This window comes from Orycteropus afer, unplaced genomic scaffold (assembly GCF_000298275.1).
Source record: "Orycteropus afer afer isolate SDZICR_OR568_19922 unplaced genomic scaffold, OryAfe1.0 scaffold00561, whole genome shotgun sequence".
In the NCBI taxonomy this organism is placed as follows: Eukaryota; Metazoa; Chordata; class Mammalia; order Tubulidentata; family Orycteropodidae; genus Orycteropus; species Orycteropus afer.
The window spans coordinates 492,048-512,457 of record NW_006922148.1 but is presented as its reverse complement, the minus strand read 5'-3'; the positions used below and the strand labels follow the sequence as shown (position 1 = coordinate 512,457).

Below are 20,410 nucleotides of genomic sequence, written 5' to 3'. Positions count from 1 at the left end.
CTAAGACATTTGACTGCTAACCAGAAGGCTGGCAGTTCAAACCCACCAGCTACTCCTCAGAAGGAAGGTTGGGCAATCTACTTCCAAAGTGATACTGCCTTAGAAACCCAAGGAGGGGTTGCTATGAGTCGGATCCAACTCCACAGCAGTGAGTTTGGTGTTTTGGGAGGTTTTTTGATAAAATAATGAACAAAACCAAACCAAACCCACTGCCGTTGAGTCAGATCTGACTCATAGCAACCCCTCCTTGGGTTTCTGAGGCAGTATCACTACGGAAGTAGATTGCCCAACCTTCCTTCTGAGGAGTGGTTGATGGGTTTGAACCACCAGCCTTCTGGTTAGCAGTCAATGCCTTAGACACTATTCCACAAGAGCTCCTTTATGAAATTAGGATAAGACAAAACAAAAGAAAAAGGGGGAACATTTTGATACACTTAGAGTCTTTTAATATTTTACCATTATGGTATTAAAAAAAAAAAACAACAACTAAATTTACTGCTGTCGAGTCAATTCAACTCATAGCAACTCCTCCCTGGGTTTCCAAGGCAGTATGTCTATGGAAGCAGATTGCCCAATATTCCTTCCAAGGTATTAAGGGTTATTATTTGGTATTATGGTATACCCAAATTGTTTAATTCCTTCAATTATACAATGCATGGGTTTAGAAAAGACATGTTTAATACAAAAATCATTTAGTGTTTGCCCATCAGGCTCCATGTTGTATTCTAAGGATATAAAGATGAAGCCTTTACTTCTAAAGATGTTCCTAATGAAATATAGTCAATGCTACAGAATATAGCTTCTTGGGGAGTCAGGAAAGATTTTACAAAGGAGGTAACATTTTAGCTGTATCCTTGGAGAGAAGTAGATGTTTATCAAGGATAGAAGGGAGGCACAGAAATCAGCATATGCTACTATACAAATTTGGGAAAGAATTTGGGTATCTAGAGAATAATATGAAGTTCAGTCTTTAATCCAAGATAAGCATGAGGGAATTATTATTATTACCATATTAAGAATAGGGTGAAAAAAAAAAAAAAACTCTCTCCCATTGAGTCAGATCCGATTCATACCAACACCTCCTTGGCTTTTCAAGGTGGTATCTCTACCAAAGCAGATTGCCCAATCTTCCTTCTGAGGAGTGGGTAGTGGGTTTGAACCACCAGCATTCTGGTTAGTAGTCAAATGCCTTAGGCACTATGCCAGCAGAGCCCCTAAGAATAGGGTAGAACCATTTATTTCTCTGAAGGCATCAGTCTTGCACAAGTTGAGGTAGAAGGGACCTGTGTTTTTGGGACTTCCAAGATCTTGTGATCTTCTCATTTGCTTTTATATTAAACATATTTTCAGCATGGCTTATTACTTTACAAATATCAATGAAGTACAGACTTTGAGAGGTCAAATGTGAGGTTCCTAAAAGTACTCTGTTGTTGTTATTTGCCGTTGAGTTGGCCCCAACTCATAGAGACCCCTCCTTGGGTTTCCGAGGCAGTATCACTACGGAAGTAGGATCGCCCAATCTTCCTTCTGAGGAGTGGCTGGTGGGTTTGAACTGCCAGCCTTCTGGTTAGCAGTCAAGTGCCTTAGGCACTATGCTACCAGAGCTACTCTAGTCAGATGGATATCAATTCTGTGTTGAAAAGATTACCCAGTCTTGTGGAGTATTTAGAGCATGCTAAGCATCATCATCTCACTTATATATTCTATTTACTTTACAAATTCACTATCTTTTAGAAACACATTCCACAGATTCCAACATGTCTACTGGCACAGACTTTAATGTTTAATGACTCTTATCAAAAGCAAGCCAACCAAACCCACTGCCATTGAGTCAATTCCAACTCACAGAAGAGTAGAACTGCCCATAGGGTTTTCAAGGCTATAAATATTTATGGAAGCAGACTGCCTCATCTTTCTCTTGTGCAGCAACTGGTGGGTTCGAATCTCCAATCTTTTTTGTTAGCAACCAAATGCCTTAACTACTGTGCCACCCAAAGTCCATGACTATTATAATCAACCAGTAATTCCTGTTACCTTGAATTTATCATTCTGTTGTTCTGAGCAGGTATCCTCTGATAAACTCATGATTCTCACAATGGAACACGTCACAATGCACAACCCTCAATGCCTTAAATAACCATGAATAGGTGATTCCATAATGGTGGCATTTGTAAGGTTCCTTCTAAAATTCCAAATTCCCTGTCTCAGTTAGTGGCATTACTTTTTTTCTAATCATGTGAGCATTTTTTTTTTTTTTTTCAAATGTCCTTTTCTCCTCAGATTAGCTGCTAAGTCTTACCAATGCAAGTCTCTTGCATGAGACTTCTTCCATGAAGTCTCTTGTATCTGATCCCTCCCTCATATTCCTATTGTTTTGGAGAAAATTTCCATCACCTTTCACCTGAATGAGGGCAGCCACCTTCTACTTAGTCCTATACTTCTTTTCTCCCTGTTAGCCCATCTTAGAAGATACTGTCAAAAATTATCCTTAAAAAAAAACACTAATATTTTACTCATTCCTGATATACAGCCTTCAACAACTCTCTACTATTTGCAGAGTGAAACCCTAATTCCTCACCTATCCATTAGTCTAGCTTTCCTGTCTATTTCCTATGCCTGTTATCTCATGCCCCCTACAATATTCAGTGCCAGTAGGCTGCCTCAGCAACACTTGCCTACCTTTCCTAATCCAGTCCTGCCTTTGAGCTCTGGTTCATGGCCTTCTTTCTTCCTTGAATATTTTCCTCAATCTCCCTTCAAAATGTTTTATTTCATTAAAGGTCCAATTTGAAATGTAACTCCTTCACAAGTGTTAAAGTCATACAGATGTATACTACTATATGTGCAATCCTTCAGTGACAGCAATAACAATAATCTACAAGTGGATACATAGACAGACATACAAGCTGAACAAGTGTGAGAAGGAGAATGGGACTTTACTTGTGAATATATATAGGTCTGACAGAAGATATATATTTACATATGCTGCAAATACATCCATGACTATAGAAGAGCATGCAGGGGACCAAACCAAATCAAACTCACTGCTGTGAGTCAGATATGACTCATAGTGACCCCTTCTAGTGTTTTTGAGGTGGTGTCACTACAGAAGTAGATTACCCAATCTTCCTTCTGAGGAGTGGCTGGTGGGTTTGAACTGCCAGCCTTCTGGTTAGCAGTCAAATGCCTTAGGCTACCAGGCTTCCCATATAAGGGACAGAGTTATGAAAATGTCTTAGCTATAACCAAAACCTTGATGGAATGAGTCACTGAGCTTGTGGGCTCAGGACTATAGTCACAGGGGACAACAAGGTCAATTGGCATAATATAGTCCACAAGAAAATATATTACATCCTAGTTTGTTGAATAACGATTGGTGACTTACAAGCTTGTGAGCAGCCATGTAAGGTGCAACTATTGGTCTTTCTCCATCCAGAGCAAAGAAGCTTGAAGAATATAAAAAATACATGGAAACTGCCCAAAGAATAGACCATGTGAAACTCAGCTTTTACAACCCTGAGACCAGAAAAACTAGATGGTACCTAGCTACCACTACTGACAAGTCTGAAAGGGATCACAGTAGAAGGTGTTGGTTAGAGTGGGAGAAAAATGTGAGACAGAACTCAGATTCATAAAAAAAGTCCAGGCTTACTGATTGGATAGAGATGGTGGAACCCTCAAGACTATGACCTTTAGTCATACTTTGGACCTGGACTGAACTCACTCCCATTGCTCAGTTTTCAGCCAAACAGTAGAAATATCTGCAAGGCGAACAATAACTCAAGGAAGGTATGCACTCCTTAAAACAAACAACCGTTTGAGATCAAAAGGGCGACATTTCCCCAAGGACAAAGTTCAGAAGGCAGAAAGGGTTCAGAAAGGAGGAGGAATGGAAATGAGAAACAGGAAGGAAATGAGATGAGTGATGTTACATTGAGGGGATTTCCATCAGTGATATGAAACAAAATGTGTATGGATTATTGAATGGAAAAGTGATTTGCTCTATAAACTTTCACTCAAAACACAATAAAAAGTTAACAAACAAACAAACAAACAAAAAAACTTCCAAAAAATCCTCCTTGATTTTATTTTACTGGAAGTGATCCCACTCTTCTCTGTATTGTCATGTATATTTTGTTAAATGTTAACCATTGTGTTTACCATATTCTTCTTAGAATTATTCATATGGATGCCATAACCACTCCAGTAAATAATACATAACTCAAAGATGCCTGCCTCATATTGTGCTCTACCCAGGGTCAGAATGTTGCATCTATCTGGTGATGGCTAAGAGTTCTACTCCAAAGAGCTCACCCAGCACACGCTCGCCCAGGCCTCCGAGCTCCATGTATGCTGTGTGGAAGGCCTTGGCTGTGCTCTCATCCAGGGGCTGTTCTTGGCCGTTGATCATGATGGTGCTGCACTTCTCTAAGATCCTCTCAGGAGCCCCTTTCATTACCATGAGGAAGCCTTTGTCATGAGGGTCATCTGTCTCATGGATGGAGAGCTGGGAGAAGAGAAATAATTGAGCATGTTACACACAGTGTATTATCTACTACTGACTCTGTCTTCTTTACTAGGGGCATGAACTCTACAGACCTTTTAGAAACTAACATGACAGGAAGGTGAGAAATATCTCTTACTCTTTTTGCGGTTACTTGTCCTCAAAATGTAAAGACGGAAGATGAATAATGATATCCACAGTAATGAATGTTCTATCCTCTTTATCCTGTGGCCAAGCAATATGTAGAAATCTAGACATGGTCCCAGCACAGAGAGGCACTTTGAGTTTGAAACCAAACTAAATAGAAGCTGTCTTTCAAACAGAAGGGGATTGCTTTAGAGAAGGGGATTAAGACCAGATACAGCTGTAAATCTGTGAAATCTTGGGTCTTAAATAAGATCTGCAATTCTTGTAAGAGAGGTGGGAGCTCTGAGCCTCCACATCTTATTTCCTGTCTCTTCTTCCATATTGTAAGTAGCACTATTTCAAACACAACTACTCTGATCTCAGACAGATGTGATGTCAGCAGGAATCCCCTATGCCTCTTCATCTTGGAATTGATCCACTTTTACTGCTTTGATGTCAGAGAAAATGCTGAGAGTGTAAGGAGTTGCACACTCTCATGCACATTCTTTCTGGAGGATAGTTAAGTAACAGTTCTCACAATTTCAGTACGAATACCATTTGACTTAGCAATTCTACTTCTAGATTTATCCTAATACGATAATAAAAAATTGTGTGTGGTGGGGGCAAGGCTAACCCTCACAGTCCTTATTATATACCCGGTACTCTTCTGGCATAGTACCATTTGACTGCTAACCAGAAGTTTAGAGGTTCAAACCCACCAGCTGTTCCAAGGAAGGAAGATGGGACAATTTACTTTTGTAAATATTTACAGTCATAAAAATATAAAAAACATAAAAACACAAACAAACAAAACAAAACACCTGCCATCTTATCATCATCATCATTTTCTAAAAGATGTTGTTGTTATGTGCCGTCAAGTTGGACCCAACTCATAGCAACTCCTCCTTGGGTTTCCAAGGCAGTATCAGTACAGAAGTAGATTGCCCAACCTTCCTTCTGAGGAGTGGTTGGTGGGTTTGAACTGCCAGCCTCTGGTTAGCAGTCAAGTGCCATAGGCACTATGCTACCAGAGATCCCTTCTAAAAGATAGTGCATTTTAAAATATAAAAATAGGAACAACATAGGCAATTTTATAGTGTGTACTATGTGCTAGGCTCTGTTGTCCTAAGTGCTTCACACATTACTCATCTAATATTCAAAATAACTCTAAGGCAGTGGGTACTATTATTACCCCATTTTGCAAATGAGGAAACTGAGGCACAGAGAGGTTAACTGACTGGCTCAATTAAAAGGACAAGCTTTTAAATTAATTTTTCTAATTTGCCATAAATTGTGGAAAGTATTTTCATAAACTAGTCTCAGTGTGGGGAATATTACTAAGACCATAATACATGGACTTTTCACCATTTTTCCCTCACTTGAATTACATATCATAGAATTGATAATGCTCTCTACAGCCCTTTGTTTGGAATGGAGTTTTGTTCTTTTGTTGTGTCTCTGTTTAGCTCTATGAGCATCCATACAAGGAACTCTGGTGGCATAGTGGTTAAGGCATTTGGCTGATACTCAAATTTGGGTAGTTTGAGCCCACCAGCTGCTCTGTGGAAGAAAGATTGGGCAGTCTGCTTCCATAAAGATTTATAGCCTTGGAAACCTAATGGGGGTTGCTATGAGTCAGAATATACCTGATGGCAGTAGGTTCGGGTTAAGGAGCTCTGGTGGCCTAGAGCTTAAGGCATTTATTTGACTGCTAACCAGAAGGCTGGCAGTTCAAATCCACCAGCCACTCCTCAGAAGGAAGATTGGGCAATCTACTTCTGTAGTGATACCGCCTCAGAAACCCAAGGAAGTGTTGCTATAAATCGGATCCAACTTGACAGCAGTGAATGTGATAGTTCTTTGACTTGTTCAGCAGGAGCCTACACAGAGACTGGGCCTCTCTCCTTTTTAGTTCCAACTTTGCCTGGCCCACTTTCTACCCTAATTTTCTGTACACGAAAATGTACAGGCCTCATGGAACCTGCTTTTTTTCCCCCCTCATTTTTCACAGCCTAGACATACATTGCTGCTATGTCAAGCCCAAGTCAAGATCCCCTGCTCTCAGCTTTGTATGACATGGGAAATCCCATCTGCAGCAGTATCTTGGGCCATAAACAGTTACTTCTCCTGCTTGGAAGAGGAAGGTGGGGATGGTTTTTGGCCACTCCTGGAGTGAGAGGAGACCAATACACAAGGTTGCTATTTCCTTACTGCACAATAGGAAGAAAGGTAGAAAGATGATCCCTATCAGGTGCTTACAGGCCATGTGACAGACTACTCTCTTGTTTTCACAAAGGGCAGGACTTACTCACATGGTCTGAAATTAAACTGTTCTGCATTTGTGTTCTGGTAGAAAGGCATGAACCTTGCGGTTAAGCAGACTTATTATGAAAATTGTTTTTGCCACTTAGAGATTTAAGTCAACACTTTTCAAGGGCTTATTTCTTTATTTATAAAATGGGATTTATTAGTACTATTTCACAGGTATATTGTGAAGATTAAATAAAATAATGTGCTTACCATGCCAGATATATACTGGGTGTGCAGTAAAGGTTAGTTCTCCCCCTTCCCTATCACTTTCACATAGCCTATTGCCTTACACTTGTATAAAAGTTACTTTAAAGATAGGATCTGTCATCAGCATTTTATTTGTTAGAAACACATCTCCTAATATAAGAAGCTGGGAGGAGCTCTGGTAGCGTAGTGCCTAAGGCATTTAACTGCTAACCAGAGGGCTGGTGTTCAAACCCATCAGCCAATCCTCAGAAGGAAGGTTGGGCAATCTACTTCTGTAGTTATAGTGCCTTGGAAACCCAAGGAGGGGTTGCTAGAGTTGGATCTGACTCAACAGCAGTGAGTTTGGTTTTGGTTTAATATAAGAAGCTGGTGTGTGTGTGTGTGTGTGTGTGTGTGTATGTATGTTTAATTATATCACACATGTGCACATGTTTTTGTATATGTGTATGTATGGAAGTCTCTGGCTGTCACAAACAGTTAGTGCTTGGCTACTAATCTAAAGGTCAGAGGTTCAAGACCACCCAGAGGTACACTGAAAGAAAAGACTGGTGATCTATTCCTGAAATGTCATCCTTTGAAACCCTATTGAGCATAGTTCTACTCTGACACACATGAGTCAGAGTAGACTTCATGGCTATTGGTTTGCTTTTTTTATGTACATATATGCAGGTATGTACAGTAGTTCCCTTTCATGTTCCAACATCCACAGTGGATGCTGAAACCACAGAGAGTACAAAACTCTGTATGTACTATGTTTTGTCCTGTAAATAGACACCTACAATAAAATCTAATTTATAAATTAGGCACAGTAAGATATTAACAATAACTTATAGGAGGGTAGTGTATACAGTGTGGATACACTGACCAAAGTATGATTCATGTCCTGGCACGAAGTAGTGGGATGGTGTGAGATTTCATCAAGCTACCTATTTAACATTTTTGGACAACGGCTATGAGTAATTGAAACCATGGAAAGTGAAAATGTGGATAAAGGGAGACTGGAGAAGGGGGACTGCTATATATATATGTATGTATATATGTATGTATGTATGTATGTATGTACTTGTATGTGTGTGTATAATACAGAGGGATCATGCATAGGAGTAGCCAGGCCTTCATCTTTCTCTCTCTGCTCTATCCTGCTTCAGGGAAAGGAAGGAGGCTGGGGAGAAAACTTGATCTGGGTTTATCAGATGCCCTGCATCCCTGTGGACTACTTTTGAAGTCAGCCATCATTCAAAATATGTACTACTCAATAGGTATGTGCAGGTAGAAATATCATTCTGGTGATAATAAAAATTGCCAGTTATGAGGAAAAACTTACCTGAAACTTGTTGGTAGAGTTAAAGGGGATTTCAGCTACTTTGGGGTTTCTTTTTCTAATTTCCATCACATCACCCAAAATGACCTCTGAGAATTTTAAGAGAGCAGTTTCTGAGGCATCTCCAACCACAATTTTCTGAGAATTAAAAGAAATAAATATATGCAGCACATAATCTGGTTCTTTTGTGACTTGTTTTCAGTGAACCAATCTGCCTTTAACACATGAACCAACATGTCTTCTGACCAAGAGTTTACAATCTAGCAGGAAATTTAACTGCTAACCAGAAGGCTGGTGTTCATCAATCAAGATGGTTCATCAGTCAAGGCTGGTATAATCAAGATGATTACATGACATTAATGAATGATTAAGACAATGATGGTGCCACAATATGTGGCATTAGAGAAGTTCAAAGAGACTGGAGCCCAGTGAAGACTGGGATATTTCATGAGAGAAGCAGCTATTGAACTAGATCTTGAAAAATGGGTGAGTTATAGACAGAGAAGTCAGAAGAAAGCCTTATAGAAACCAAGATACCATGGGTAAAATATAAAAGTGTTGGACATGGATGTATGGTAAGATGATGGAGAGCCGTGAAATGCAGGCTAAGCTCTAAACTTGAGAAGCAGGAAATAGCAATGTACTGAAAATTTTTCAGCAAAGTTAGGTGAAGATGAAAACAGTATTTAAGAAAAATGAGTGGCATGCAAGAAACACAGGAAGAGGGATAAAATGGAATCGAGAAGGCAATTAAGAGATTGTTAGAGTTATTTAGACACAAGCTGTTGATAAGTATAAAATTAGATATACTTTGAAGCAAAATGATAGGACTTGGTAACTAACACACACACACACACACACACTCTCACTGTTGACGAGTCAGATCTGACTCATAGCGACCCTTTCTTGAGTTTACAAGGCAGTATCACTATGGAAGTAGATTGCCCAACTTTCCTTCTGAGGAGTGGCTGGTGGGTTTGAACCGCCAGCCTTTTGGTTAGTAGTCAAATGCCTTAGGAATTACCCCACCAGAGCTCCTGGACAGAAAAAGGAGAACAAACAATAACTGTAAGAAAGCAAAAGAGTTAATGAAAGAAACAGATAGCAAATAGAAAAGCCAGGGGAGCTTTTATAAGTCTCTCAGTTACTCACTGAAGAGTAAGAAGATGAAAAGGGTGGAAGGAAAGAGGAAAAAGATGAGGAGAGGGAAACAGTTAGCTATTTATTCCATTACACCAGAACCCATGTTCTAGATACTCTAAGACCAGTTTCTTAATTTCCATCCAACTACATTTTTAAAGTTCAGTAAAAGGCATTTAAAGGAGCTCCAGTGGTGTAGAGATTAGGCATTTGACAGCTAACCAGAAGGTCAGTGGTTCAAACCCACCAGCTTTTCTGCACAAGGAATATGGGGCAAGCTACTTCCGTAAAGATTTATTGATTGAGAAACCTAATGTGGGTCATTATGAGTCAGAATCAACTTGATGGCAGTGAGTTTGGTTTTGGGGAATAGCATTATGTAATAATGAAATTTTGACTACATCTACTTAGCTGGTAAAGAAGTTAGGGAGAGAAAGTAACTTAAAGAAACAATCATTTCCTGGAATGAAATAGAATTTTCAAAATCACCTAAGTCAACATTCTGAGACCTTTGTCTGTGAATTCTCAAAGCTACTTAGAAGGAAAGAAATTTTCTTCATATCTTCAGAAAGAGAAAGAAACTTTTGAATTTATGGCTCATATTTTCTCTCATTAGTACAAAGTTTACTCAATTGGAGAGATCAAATCAAACAACAAATCAGAACAGAGGAAGTGGCTTTAAACTGGCTGTGATTTAAGACCAAGTTAAGCAGAAGTCTTACTTTCATGATGGGAACACTTTCCTGTCCTGGCTTGAACTCAGCTCGGTTACACAGTGTTATTATCTTGGATAAGGAGGCCCAGGTCCCAGAGCTTCGGTCAAATGTTTGGTCTGGAAAACAAAAAAATGGACAACGGGTGCTGGATGTGCTATCAAGTAGTCATCCTGCTTAAACAATCCTCAGAGACTGCAAACCAACACCAACTCCCACCCCTTATGCTCAGGTCCACAGCTATGGACCATGCTGAACATTCCACAAGACTTACTTGAATGATCTTCACTTGTGTCAGCCGTGAAGATCTGATTGTCAAACCAAAGATGGGCCACAGTCATCCTGTTTTGAGTCAGAGTCCCAGTCTTGTCAGAGCAGATGATGGAGGTAGAACCAAGGGTCTCCACAGCCTCTAGATTCTTCACTAGGCAGTTCTTCTTGGCCATCCGTTTTGCTGTCAGTGACAGAGTCACCTAGATGGGAAAGAGAAAGAAGTTTTTGAAAAAAGCATAGATAGATATTACTAAACATTTTGATCAAAGATTCTGTAGAAGAATTCTGATCAAAAGGGAAAAATGAGACTGGAATTTCAAATTCTCATGGACTCCAGACTTTCTGGAGCCATGGAGGCTGGATGAACCCCTGAAATTATTGCCCTAAGGTTCTCTTTTAACCTTAAACCAAAAGTATCCCCTGAAAACTTCTTAAAACCAAACAATAGCTTAGTTTAACTAGTAAAGAATGTCTGCCTTGACCATGGGAGCCTCAGCCTACATGACTCTTGGACCAGAAGAACTGGATAGTGCCAGGCTACCACTGTCAACACTTGAAAATGGATCAGTGTAGGATATCCTGCATAGAGTAGGAGAAAAATGTGGAACAAAACTCAAAATCATAAAAAAAGACCATGCTTACTGGTCTGATAGAGACTGTGGTCCCTTAGTCACCCTTCAGGCCTGGAACTAAACTCACTCCAACGGCTTCAAGCCAAGCAATAGACAGGCTATAAGGTGAATATTTGTACCAGGTAGGATCAGAAGGGCAATATTTGTACAGGGAGATAGCTCAGAGGACAGGAATGCATAGGGAAAGACACAGGGACAAGGTAACCACAGGAAGGAAGTGGGAAGAGAGCTGTTTCATTGTGGGGATTGCATTCAACATCACAAAACAAAATGTGTATGCTGTTGTATGGAAAATGAATTTGCTCTGTAAACTTTCACCTAAATCACAATTAAAAAAAAAAAAAAAAGGAATGTCTGCCTTGAACATCATGTTCTTTTAGATCTACCTACATGGTATCAAACTGACAACATCTCGAAAGATTAGATGGGAACCTTAGGGGGCAATGCCTTTCTTTGAATGGGGGAAGAAAAACCTGGAAAAGGAGGGTGACAATGGTTGCACAACTTGAAGAATGTAATCAATGTCTAATCAATGTCACTGAACTGTACAAGTAGAAACTGTTGAGTTGCTGTATGTTTTCACAGTAACAAAATAAATAAAACTTTTAAAAAGCATAGACAGAAAAATAACTACTTTGACCTTAGTTTCAATAACACATAAACAGCTAACTTTAGCAGTGATTGAATTTTAAGAGAACAAGACTAATTTTAGGAGAGAAGAGGTATAGTTACGGATGTAGCAAAAACAGACCTTGTGGTTTATAAGCTTTATATGCCAAAATTCTTTTCTTTAAATTTTTTTTTATTTTTGTCCCTTCATCTTTTGAAGAAAATGATCCTGAGGGACACAAACGTGGCAAAGAAAGGCAAGATTGCTGTGGCCTGTATTCATTATAATTAATGAATTGAGCTTTGGCCATCAATCAGCTGTGTCCTTTGTAAAGGATAAACGTATAAGTGAAACAATGACTGGTATATATGAAGGAGGTTGTTCCAAAGAACTCACTTGTTGCTTTGGGGAATCAAGAAGTATTTGTGTGTCATTTTCACAATTCCATATTTTAAAGAACAATACCTCTCTCTTTTAAACTCCCTGATCTCAAAGGATTCTCTTGGTTCCAATTTCTTCAAATACAATCTCAGGAGTCAGAAGAGATCTGGAGTTCAAAAAAAATTCTTTCTGTCTTTGAGCAGGATAAAAGCAGACCAACGATTCTGTAGGCTACTTTTACATATAACTAGAAATATGAACCTCTTCCTTCCTCTACCCACAAGGCCTTCACAGCAGAGACTAGGAAGGAGGGTGGCTTTTGCCAAAGGTTTTAATTAGGTGAGAAGTTACAAAGGGAGATCTAAAGCTGAATTTGACATAGGAGTGGCAAAGAAATTAAGTGCTTTGAAGAAGAAAATGGGAGCAATTCTAATATATGCTCCTGAGAGACAGAAGAGAATTGAGGCAAATAATGTGACTTGGAGATTGTGCCTAACTTCCTAAGTTAATACTGCCAAGGCATTTTTCTTTTCTTTCTTTCTTTTTTTTTTAAGGAGTTGCAGGGAAAGCATTATGCTCCTGAAAAAAAATATATCAGTGATGATTCAAGTCTGCCTTATTCAATCTTAAGGAGCAAAGTAACTTGCATGATTACAGATAACAAAAAAACCAAACCCACAGCCATAGACTTGATTCCAACTCATAGTGACCCTATAGGACAGAGCAGAATGGCCCCATAGAGTTTCCAAGGTTGTAAATCTTTATGGAAGCAGACTGCCTTATCTTTCTTCCATGGAGTGGGAGGTTTGAAGTGCTGACCTTTTGGTTAGTAGTCAAACACCTTAACTACTGCACCACAGATATAGCTCCTGAAAATGAAAATGTAAAATTTTCAAGGACAATGCATTCTAATATTAAAAATATCAAAATTTCTTTTGTCCCTCTAAGAAATAATCTATTCAAAATGTTCCATTGTTGGCCATGATGGGGCAAGAGTTTCACTAAAGATAGAGGAGCCTTGTAGTTTGCTTGCGGGAGCTTTCCTAGCATAAATGTTAAGTGTTAACAATGTCAGTATATAGGAAAAGTTGGTGGCTACCTAACAGCATGGACTCACAGTGACAGTGGCCAGGAGGCCCTCAGGCACATTGGCTACAATGATGCCAATGAGGAAGATGATGGAGTCCAGGACAGGATACTTCATGGACACTGCGATGATGAAGAAAATAATGCCAATGGAGACGGCCACTCCTGCCACAATGTGAACAAAATGCTCGATCTCAGTGGCAATGGGTGTCTTCTCATTTCCAACTCCTGAAGCCAGTGAGGCAATTTGTCCAATGATGGTGCGGTCACCTGTGTTGATGACCATGCCAGTTGCTGTGCCTACAGGGGAAGTAGAAATTTTATTCCACGAGTCCTTGACAATGAGGGGAACAAATTCTGCTTTGTAGTCCTCCCTATAAAGTGATCATGGTGGCTTACATGGTCAATCAGTACTTGACATTTGCAGTGGCTAAGTTGGTGTGTCAGCTTGGTTACACCTGGTTGAGTGGCTGGGCAGCTGGTGGTAGTTATTCCCCATGATGAGACTGGCAATCAGCTCCATGGTGGGACCTACCACAAACAGCTGAGTAGCTGCTTTAGGGATGTGGTCTACTTCCCGTTTATAAGAAACAGCTTTGGGAATGGTCTCTAGCTTACGGCGTTGAACCCTGCATGTAGCCAAGTCATTGTTCAGCAGCCTGCTATGCTCTGTCAACTTTGGGATTTTAAGGGACTTGAATTAATGGCCTGCTGTGTGGTTTGGTAACATCGGAACTGTGCCATTTTATTTGTCAACCTTGGGCTTGTCAGCCTCCTCGGCAGCCGGTAGGTGCCTGAGTGAAGAGATGCCTCTAGCTTCAGTGGGCTGGGAGCAAGAGGCAGAGTTGAAGCCCAAGGTCAAGTGGCTTTCACAAAGCCCCTAGAGCCTGGCACTTTGAACTTGGACTTCTAGCCTCCTGAATTGTAAGAGAATAAACTCCTGTTTGTTCAAGCCATCCCATTTGTGGCATATTCTTGTCAGAGCAGCACTAGGTAACCAAAACAGAATATAGTACTGAGAGAGTGGGGTGCTGCTCTGACAGATACCTAAAATGTGGAAACAGGAGTGGAGTGCATCCTTGATCCAAGATCCTGGCAGAGAGACCCCGACATGTGGCATGAGCGATGGTAGCAGCAAAGCCAAGAGACTGGCAGAGAGATACCGGCAGAGAGGCCAGCATGAGAGATGGTAGTAGCAGAGCCCAGAGATTGGCATTAAATAGCAACAAGCTTATGAGCCCATGGAGGAGAAATCTGGGCACCTTTGGGTAGGTGGCTTCCTGGTGGAATGGGTTGCCTTCAGGCATTAATTGATAGAAGAGACCGGCATGAGAGGGAGTAGCAGCTTGGCCAGCCCACAGAGTGTCCTTTGGGCAGGAAGATTCCTGGCAGAGTGGGTTGCCCTCGGGTATTAATTGGCAGAAGCAGAGAGACCAAGGAAACTAGAAGCAGAGATCCCTCAGCCTCAAGGGTAGGACCATGGCCTCTGGGGATGGAACCACCATAGCCCTCTTGGTTCAAAGAGCCAGACCTTCACCAACTTCGTTCTGGAATGTGGGGCTGCTCGTTCATGTGAGCCAGTGGGATGGAGTCATAGCTGCTGCCCAAGAGTGAGGGGGCAGGGCTGCCATGTCTAAGAGGGAGAGGAACATGGTCTGGCAGGCCAAGGGGCTGAGGTCACTACTCAGGAACTAGGGGACTGGAATCACCCAGTGAAGGAGATCTGTACAGATACCACCCATTGAAGATCTGTACAGGTGCCAAGTTGACAAGGGGTGGAATTGTAGTGGTTGAGTTTGTATGTCAACTTGGCTAGACCTGGTTGAGGGGCTGGGCAGCTGGTGACAGTTATTCCCCATGATAAGACTGGCAATCAACTCCATTGTGGGACCAACCACAAGCAGCTGAGTAGCTGCTTTGCATATGTGGTCTGCTTCCCATATATAAGAAACTGCTTTGAGAATGGTCTCCAGTTTATGGCACGCTTGAACCCTGCATGTAGCTGAGTCATTGTTCAGCAGCCTGGCATGCTCTGCTGATCTTGGGATTTTCAATGGACTTGAATCAATGGCCTTCTGTGTGGTTTGGTAGCATCGGGACTATGCCATTTTTTTTTTTTTGTCGACCTTGGGCTTGTTAGCCTCAGCAGCCAGTAGCTGCCTGAGTGAAGAGATGCCTCTAGCTTCAGTGGGTGGGGGCAAGAGGCAGAGTTGAAGCCCAAGGCTGAGGGGCTTTCACACAGCCCCTAAAGCCTGGCATTTTGAACTTGGACTTCTAGCCTCCCAAACTGTAAGAGAATAAACTCCTGTTTGTTCAAGCCATCCCATTTCTGGTATATTCTTGTCAGAGGGGCACTAGGTAACCAAAACAACATTGCAGGACAAAAATCAGTTTCCTAGGATCTTCAATTTCACATTTAATCTGGGGAAAGCTTTGTAACAAGAAATGGTAAAAACATAAGGTCTAAGGAGGGAGAAGTGCAGCTGGTCCTTAGAGCCTGGCAGAGTTACCTTCCAGACAGGTTGTAGAATAGAAGCCAATGTTTTTTGTTTCCAGGGGATTGTCATGAGTGAAGTTACAGGACCGGGACTGGGGCTCAGATTCCCCAGTGAGAGACGAATTATCTACCTAGAAGAAATTTTGAAATATCTTCAAAATTTTGTTAAATTTTCCTGCTTCAGTTATGCTAAAGTCAGTAAAGCCAAAAGAATGCCAACTAGCTTCAAACTTGATCCTTAGGGATGTCCCATGATATTTACCTTGCATCCCTGAGAAGACAGAAATCGGATGTCTGCAGGAATCTGGTCTCCTCCCTTGATCTCCACTATGTCCCCCACAACCAGCTGTTCTGAAGGGATTGTCTTCTTCTCTGCATCTCGGATGACAAGAGCTTGCTGGGAAAGAAAAATGTGACAGATGACTCAGATCCTGAAATGATGCTATTCTCCCTCTTTCATTTATACCTGTGCTGAATCTCTGAAATGGAAGGATTAGAATCCATGGATGTAAGAATAGCAAAAAATAAAACGAAAATGTACCTGGGATCTGAAGACCCCAGAACTAGTTTTTACTTGAGGAGGAGGTCACAGAGATACTCTCAGAATCAGAAAAGTCTGTTGAATGGAGATATAGCAAAGTGAGAGACATAGGCCTGATGGAAGAAACAGTTAAGGATGAATGATGGCTGTCACATGCAGGAAGAACACTGACGGTGAAGCCAAGGGTTCAATTTTCTTCCTAGAGCAGGGAAAACTCTAAGAAGATGGATCCTTTGCACCCACAAACTTTCCTTTTGGCTGGCAGTTCTTTGGGCTAAGTACAACCCAGCTCTCCTGCTCTGAGTCAACAGTGGCACATAGACTCCATAGAAGACACATAGCAGAAGAGTGTGAAGAGGAGAGCACTGGTATCTCATACTGACAGCATCCAGGGCAACATGCACTGAGCTCAGGAATGGAAATAAAATGGTCCCAGAAAAAGAATCATAGGTTGATCTCTTTGACTGCCAGTGAGCACTCCCTGAACTTCAACAGTTTACTCACTGAATCACCTGAATAAAGCACTTGTCCAAATGGTTCAGAAATACTTTAGAGCAGTAGCAGAAGATGCTGTATAATGATTAATATTTTGGTCTTACTTGATCCCTGACAAAGCATTTTCCTGTTTCTTACTTCATTTGATTATCTCAAAACCCCGTGAAGAAATGGGATCCCAAGACAGCAGGTAACTTGCTCATGATTTATCAGACAGCAAGTGATAGGGCCAGGGCTTAGGCACAGATTGTCTGTCACCAAAATTTGAATTTTTCATTAGTTAATGCTTCTTCATACGAAAGTAATGCAGACAATAGAAGAGCGATGACTAGGCTACTCACCTGAGGAATCATTTTACTGAAGCTGGCCATGATGTTGGTACTTTTTGCCTCTTGGTAATAAGCAAACATACCTGTTAAAATAACAACCAGGGCAAGCACGGCACCCAAATACACCTGAGTGATGAGGAGAGGAGTCAATCAGAAAAACAGATAATAGAAATGCGCCAGATCCTAGGGCTAGATCTCTCCATGGAAAGGTGAGACATATGGCATTTGGTATGATATTATTTACATGCCATAAAATTTATCTAAGTGTACAATGCAATGATTATTTAGTTGCTTTTTTTTTTTTTTTTAATCTTAAGCAAATTTACAGAGTTCTGTAACCATCACTACTATCAGGCTTTAGAACATTTCTGTCACCCCACAAAGCTCACTCACCCATGCCTGTTTGTAGTCAATACCCCACTCCCATCCCTAGCCCTGAGCAACCACTAATCTGTTCACTGTTCTTATGATTTTCCTTTTCTGGACATTTCAAGTCTTCTGTGTCTGGCTTCTTTCTTTTAGCATAATGTTGGCCAATTCAGTTTTGTAGTTTAGGTTCCCATTTCTCAACAAGTATAGATGATCTCCATGTACAAAAGAGAGAATTAGTTTTGAGAATAAGATCTCAAAAATACTTCACATGGGTGTAGGGGTTTTTTTTTTTTTTTGCCTTTAGGAACTTATGGTGCTCCTCCCCCTACCCCCACTTTTTTTTTTTTTTTTTTTTTTTTTTTTAATTCATGCTCATACTGCCTCTGAAAGATTAGGAAGTTACCATTAATTTCTGTTTTACAGATGGGAAAATTATTGATTTCTAAAACCCATTCAGTGCTTAGGTGTAGTGTCTTGACTGAAGTCTAGTGCTCTGCTTACTAAGGCCTAATCACATGGTTTTGTTCTCCCTTATTACCAAGTAAGTAGAACCATGTAGGGAATCAGCCAGGGGCTTACATTGTCTAGAGATGAGGATGGATTGTTGGAGTACTGAATCCAAAATGAGATCCAGCACAGGATGGCTCCAATCCAAAGAAGGATAGAGAAGCCCCCCACCATCTGCTTGAGAAACTTGACAATCTCTGGGGTCTCCTTAGGAGGGCTGAGGGTGTTGGGCCCATCTCGAGCCAGGAGCTCTGCAGCTCTTGCACTGGAGAGACCCTGCCACGGCCAAACAAAAACAAAACAGGATTTAGGTATTCTTCTCCCTTGGGGGGTTGGATCAGATTTCTGCAGATTGAAGTTAGGAGTTAATGTGCCAGCCTAAAATATGACAAGTGGACAATTGCCTCAATAGCCTTCTTACTCATGTTTAAAGAATGTGTAATGCTTAATATGACCCAGACATCATTTTAAGTTTCCTGGAAGAAGCGTAGCTGGAATGCTCCTTGGAAAGTAGAATGGCCAGACTTTGTCTTACCTACTTTGGTCATGTTGTCAGAAGGGACCATTCCCTGGAGAAGGGTATCATGCTTTGTAGGGTAGAGAGTCAGCAATAAAGGGGAAGACCCTCAACAAGATGGACTGACACAGTAGCTGCAACAATATGTTCAAGTATAGCAAGGATTATGAGGAGGGCACAGGACTGAGCAGTGGTTTCTTCTGTTGTACATAGGGTCACTATGAATCAGAGCCAACTCGATGGCATCTAACAACAACACACATATTTATTCATTTACTCCTTTAAAGAACCCTATGAGGAAGGTGCTATTATTATCTTTATTTTATACATGTGGAAATTGAGGCACATAGAGAGGTTAAGCAACTTGCCTAAGGTTATCCAGCCAAGATTCAACCCAGGTAACCTAGCTCCAGAGTCCAAGATCTTAACCACAATGCTTTACTAAGAAATTTTAACCTCTTAGACATTTATCTAAAGACAGATATATCTCTGCTAAGGGGGATTTGAAATGCAAAAGCTAGTCACCAGGGTTAAGGGCAAAGCGATATATCCAGAAAAGACATACCACCTATTTTGGGACTTCCATGTATCACACTCATTTCTGGAGAGTTGATTCTGCCTCATAGGGATCCTAAAGAACAGAATAGAATAGCCCCATATGGTTTACAAGGCTGCAATCTTTTCAGAAGTAGACTGCCACATCTTTCTCCCATGAAGCACCTTGGCAGTTCAACCTTTTGGTTAGCAGCTGAGCACTCAAGCACTGCCCCACCAGGGCTTCTTTTCTATACAACACAACATAAGTGCTTTTCTACTTTTTTACATATACACTTTGACTTCTTGTTCATCTTAATAGTTACAAACCCTAACTAATAGTTGAGGCCCAAACACAAAGTCACTTCTTGCCTTATACAATCAGGCATAAGATTCTTACCTGTCCCCCACAAACTATCATCTACTTGTTAAGTCTTATACATACCTTTTTAAAAAAATTATTATGTATTTAAAGACAAGGAAGACTAAGTAAAGCACCATAGTGAAATGTGCAAAGACCAATAGTTAGAAAATTAAAGAAGAAGAACATGCTTGGCATTCCTCAAGCATAAAGAACTGAAGAAAAAATTGAGGGCTTGAGTTGCAATATTGAAAGATTCTACGGGAAAAATAGTGAATGATACAGGAAGCATCAAAAGAAGATGGAAGGAATACACAGAGTCATTGTATCAAAAAGAATTGTTCAATATTCAACCATTTCGAAAGGTAGCATGTGATGAAGAACTGATGGTACTAAAAGAAGAAGTCTAAGCTGCATTGAAGGAAATGGCAAAAAACAACGTTCCAGGAATTGACAGAATATCCATTGAGATATTTCAACAAATGAATCCAGCACTGGAGGTGCTCACTCATTTATGCTATGAAGTTCCACAGACAGCTTCCTGTCTAACACACTGAAAGAAACCAATGTACGTACCCATTTCAAAGAAAGGTGATCAACAGAATGTGGAATTTATCGAGCAACATCATTAATATCACACATGAGTAAAAGTTTGCTGAAAATAATTCAAAAATGGTTGCAGCAGTATATTGACATGGAACTTTCAGAAATTCAAGCCTCAGAAGAAGATGTGGAATGAGGGATATCATTGCTGAGTCAGATGGATCTTGGATGAAAGCAAAGAATACCAGAAATATGTTTACCTATGTTTTATTGAATGTGCAAAGTCACTCAACCACATGAATCATAATAAATTATGGATAGTACTGCAAAGAATGGGAATTCGAGAATACTTAATTGTGTTCATGAAGAACCTATACATAGACCAAGAGGCAGTTGTTCAAACAAAACAAG

General features: G+C 40.6%; 1 protein-coding gene across 1 annotated transcript in view; it reads right to left on the bottom strand.

The window, feature by feature from the left end:
- Positions 1–20,410, bottom strand: part of LOC103210048 (potassium-transporting ATPase alpha chain 2) — a 52,075-nt gene that overhangs the window by 23,810 nt on the left and 7,855 nt on the right. The window contains exons 3-11 of the mRNA XM_007955971.1: positions 18,117–18,320; positions 17,178–17,291; positions 16,063–16,197; positions 15,814–15,931; positions 13,335–13,603; positions 10,596–10,794; positions 10,331–10,440; positions 8,472–8,606; positions 4,315–4,507 (exon numbers count right to left, since the gene is read on the bottom strand). Of these exons, the coding sequence (XP_007954162.1) occupies positions 4,315–4,507; positions 8,472–8,606; positions 10,331–10,440; positions 10,596–10,794; positions 13,335–13,603; positions 15,814–15,931; positions 16,063–16,197; positions 17,178–17,291; positions 18,117–18,320 (1,477 nt within the window). The remainder of the gene's footprint in view (positions 1–4,314; positions 4,508–8,471; positions 8,607–10,330; positions 10,441–10,595; positions 10,795–13,334; positions 13,604–15,813; positions 15,932–16,062; positions 16,198–17,177; positions 17,292–18,116; positions 18,321–20,410) is intronic.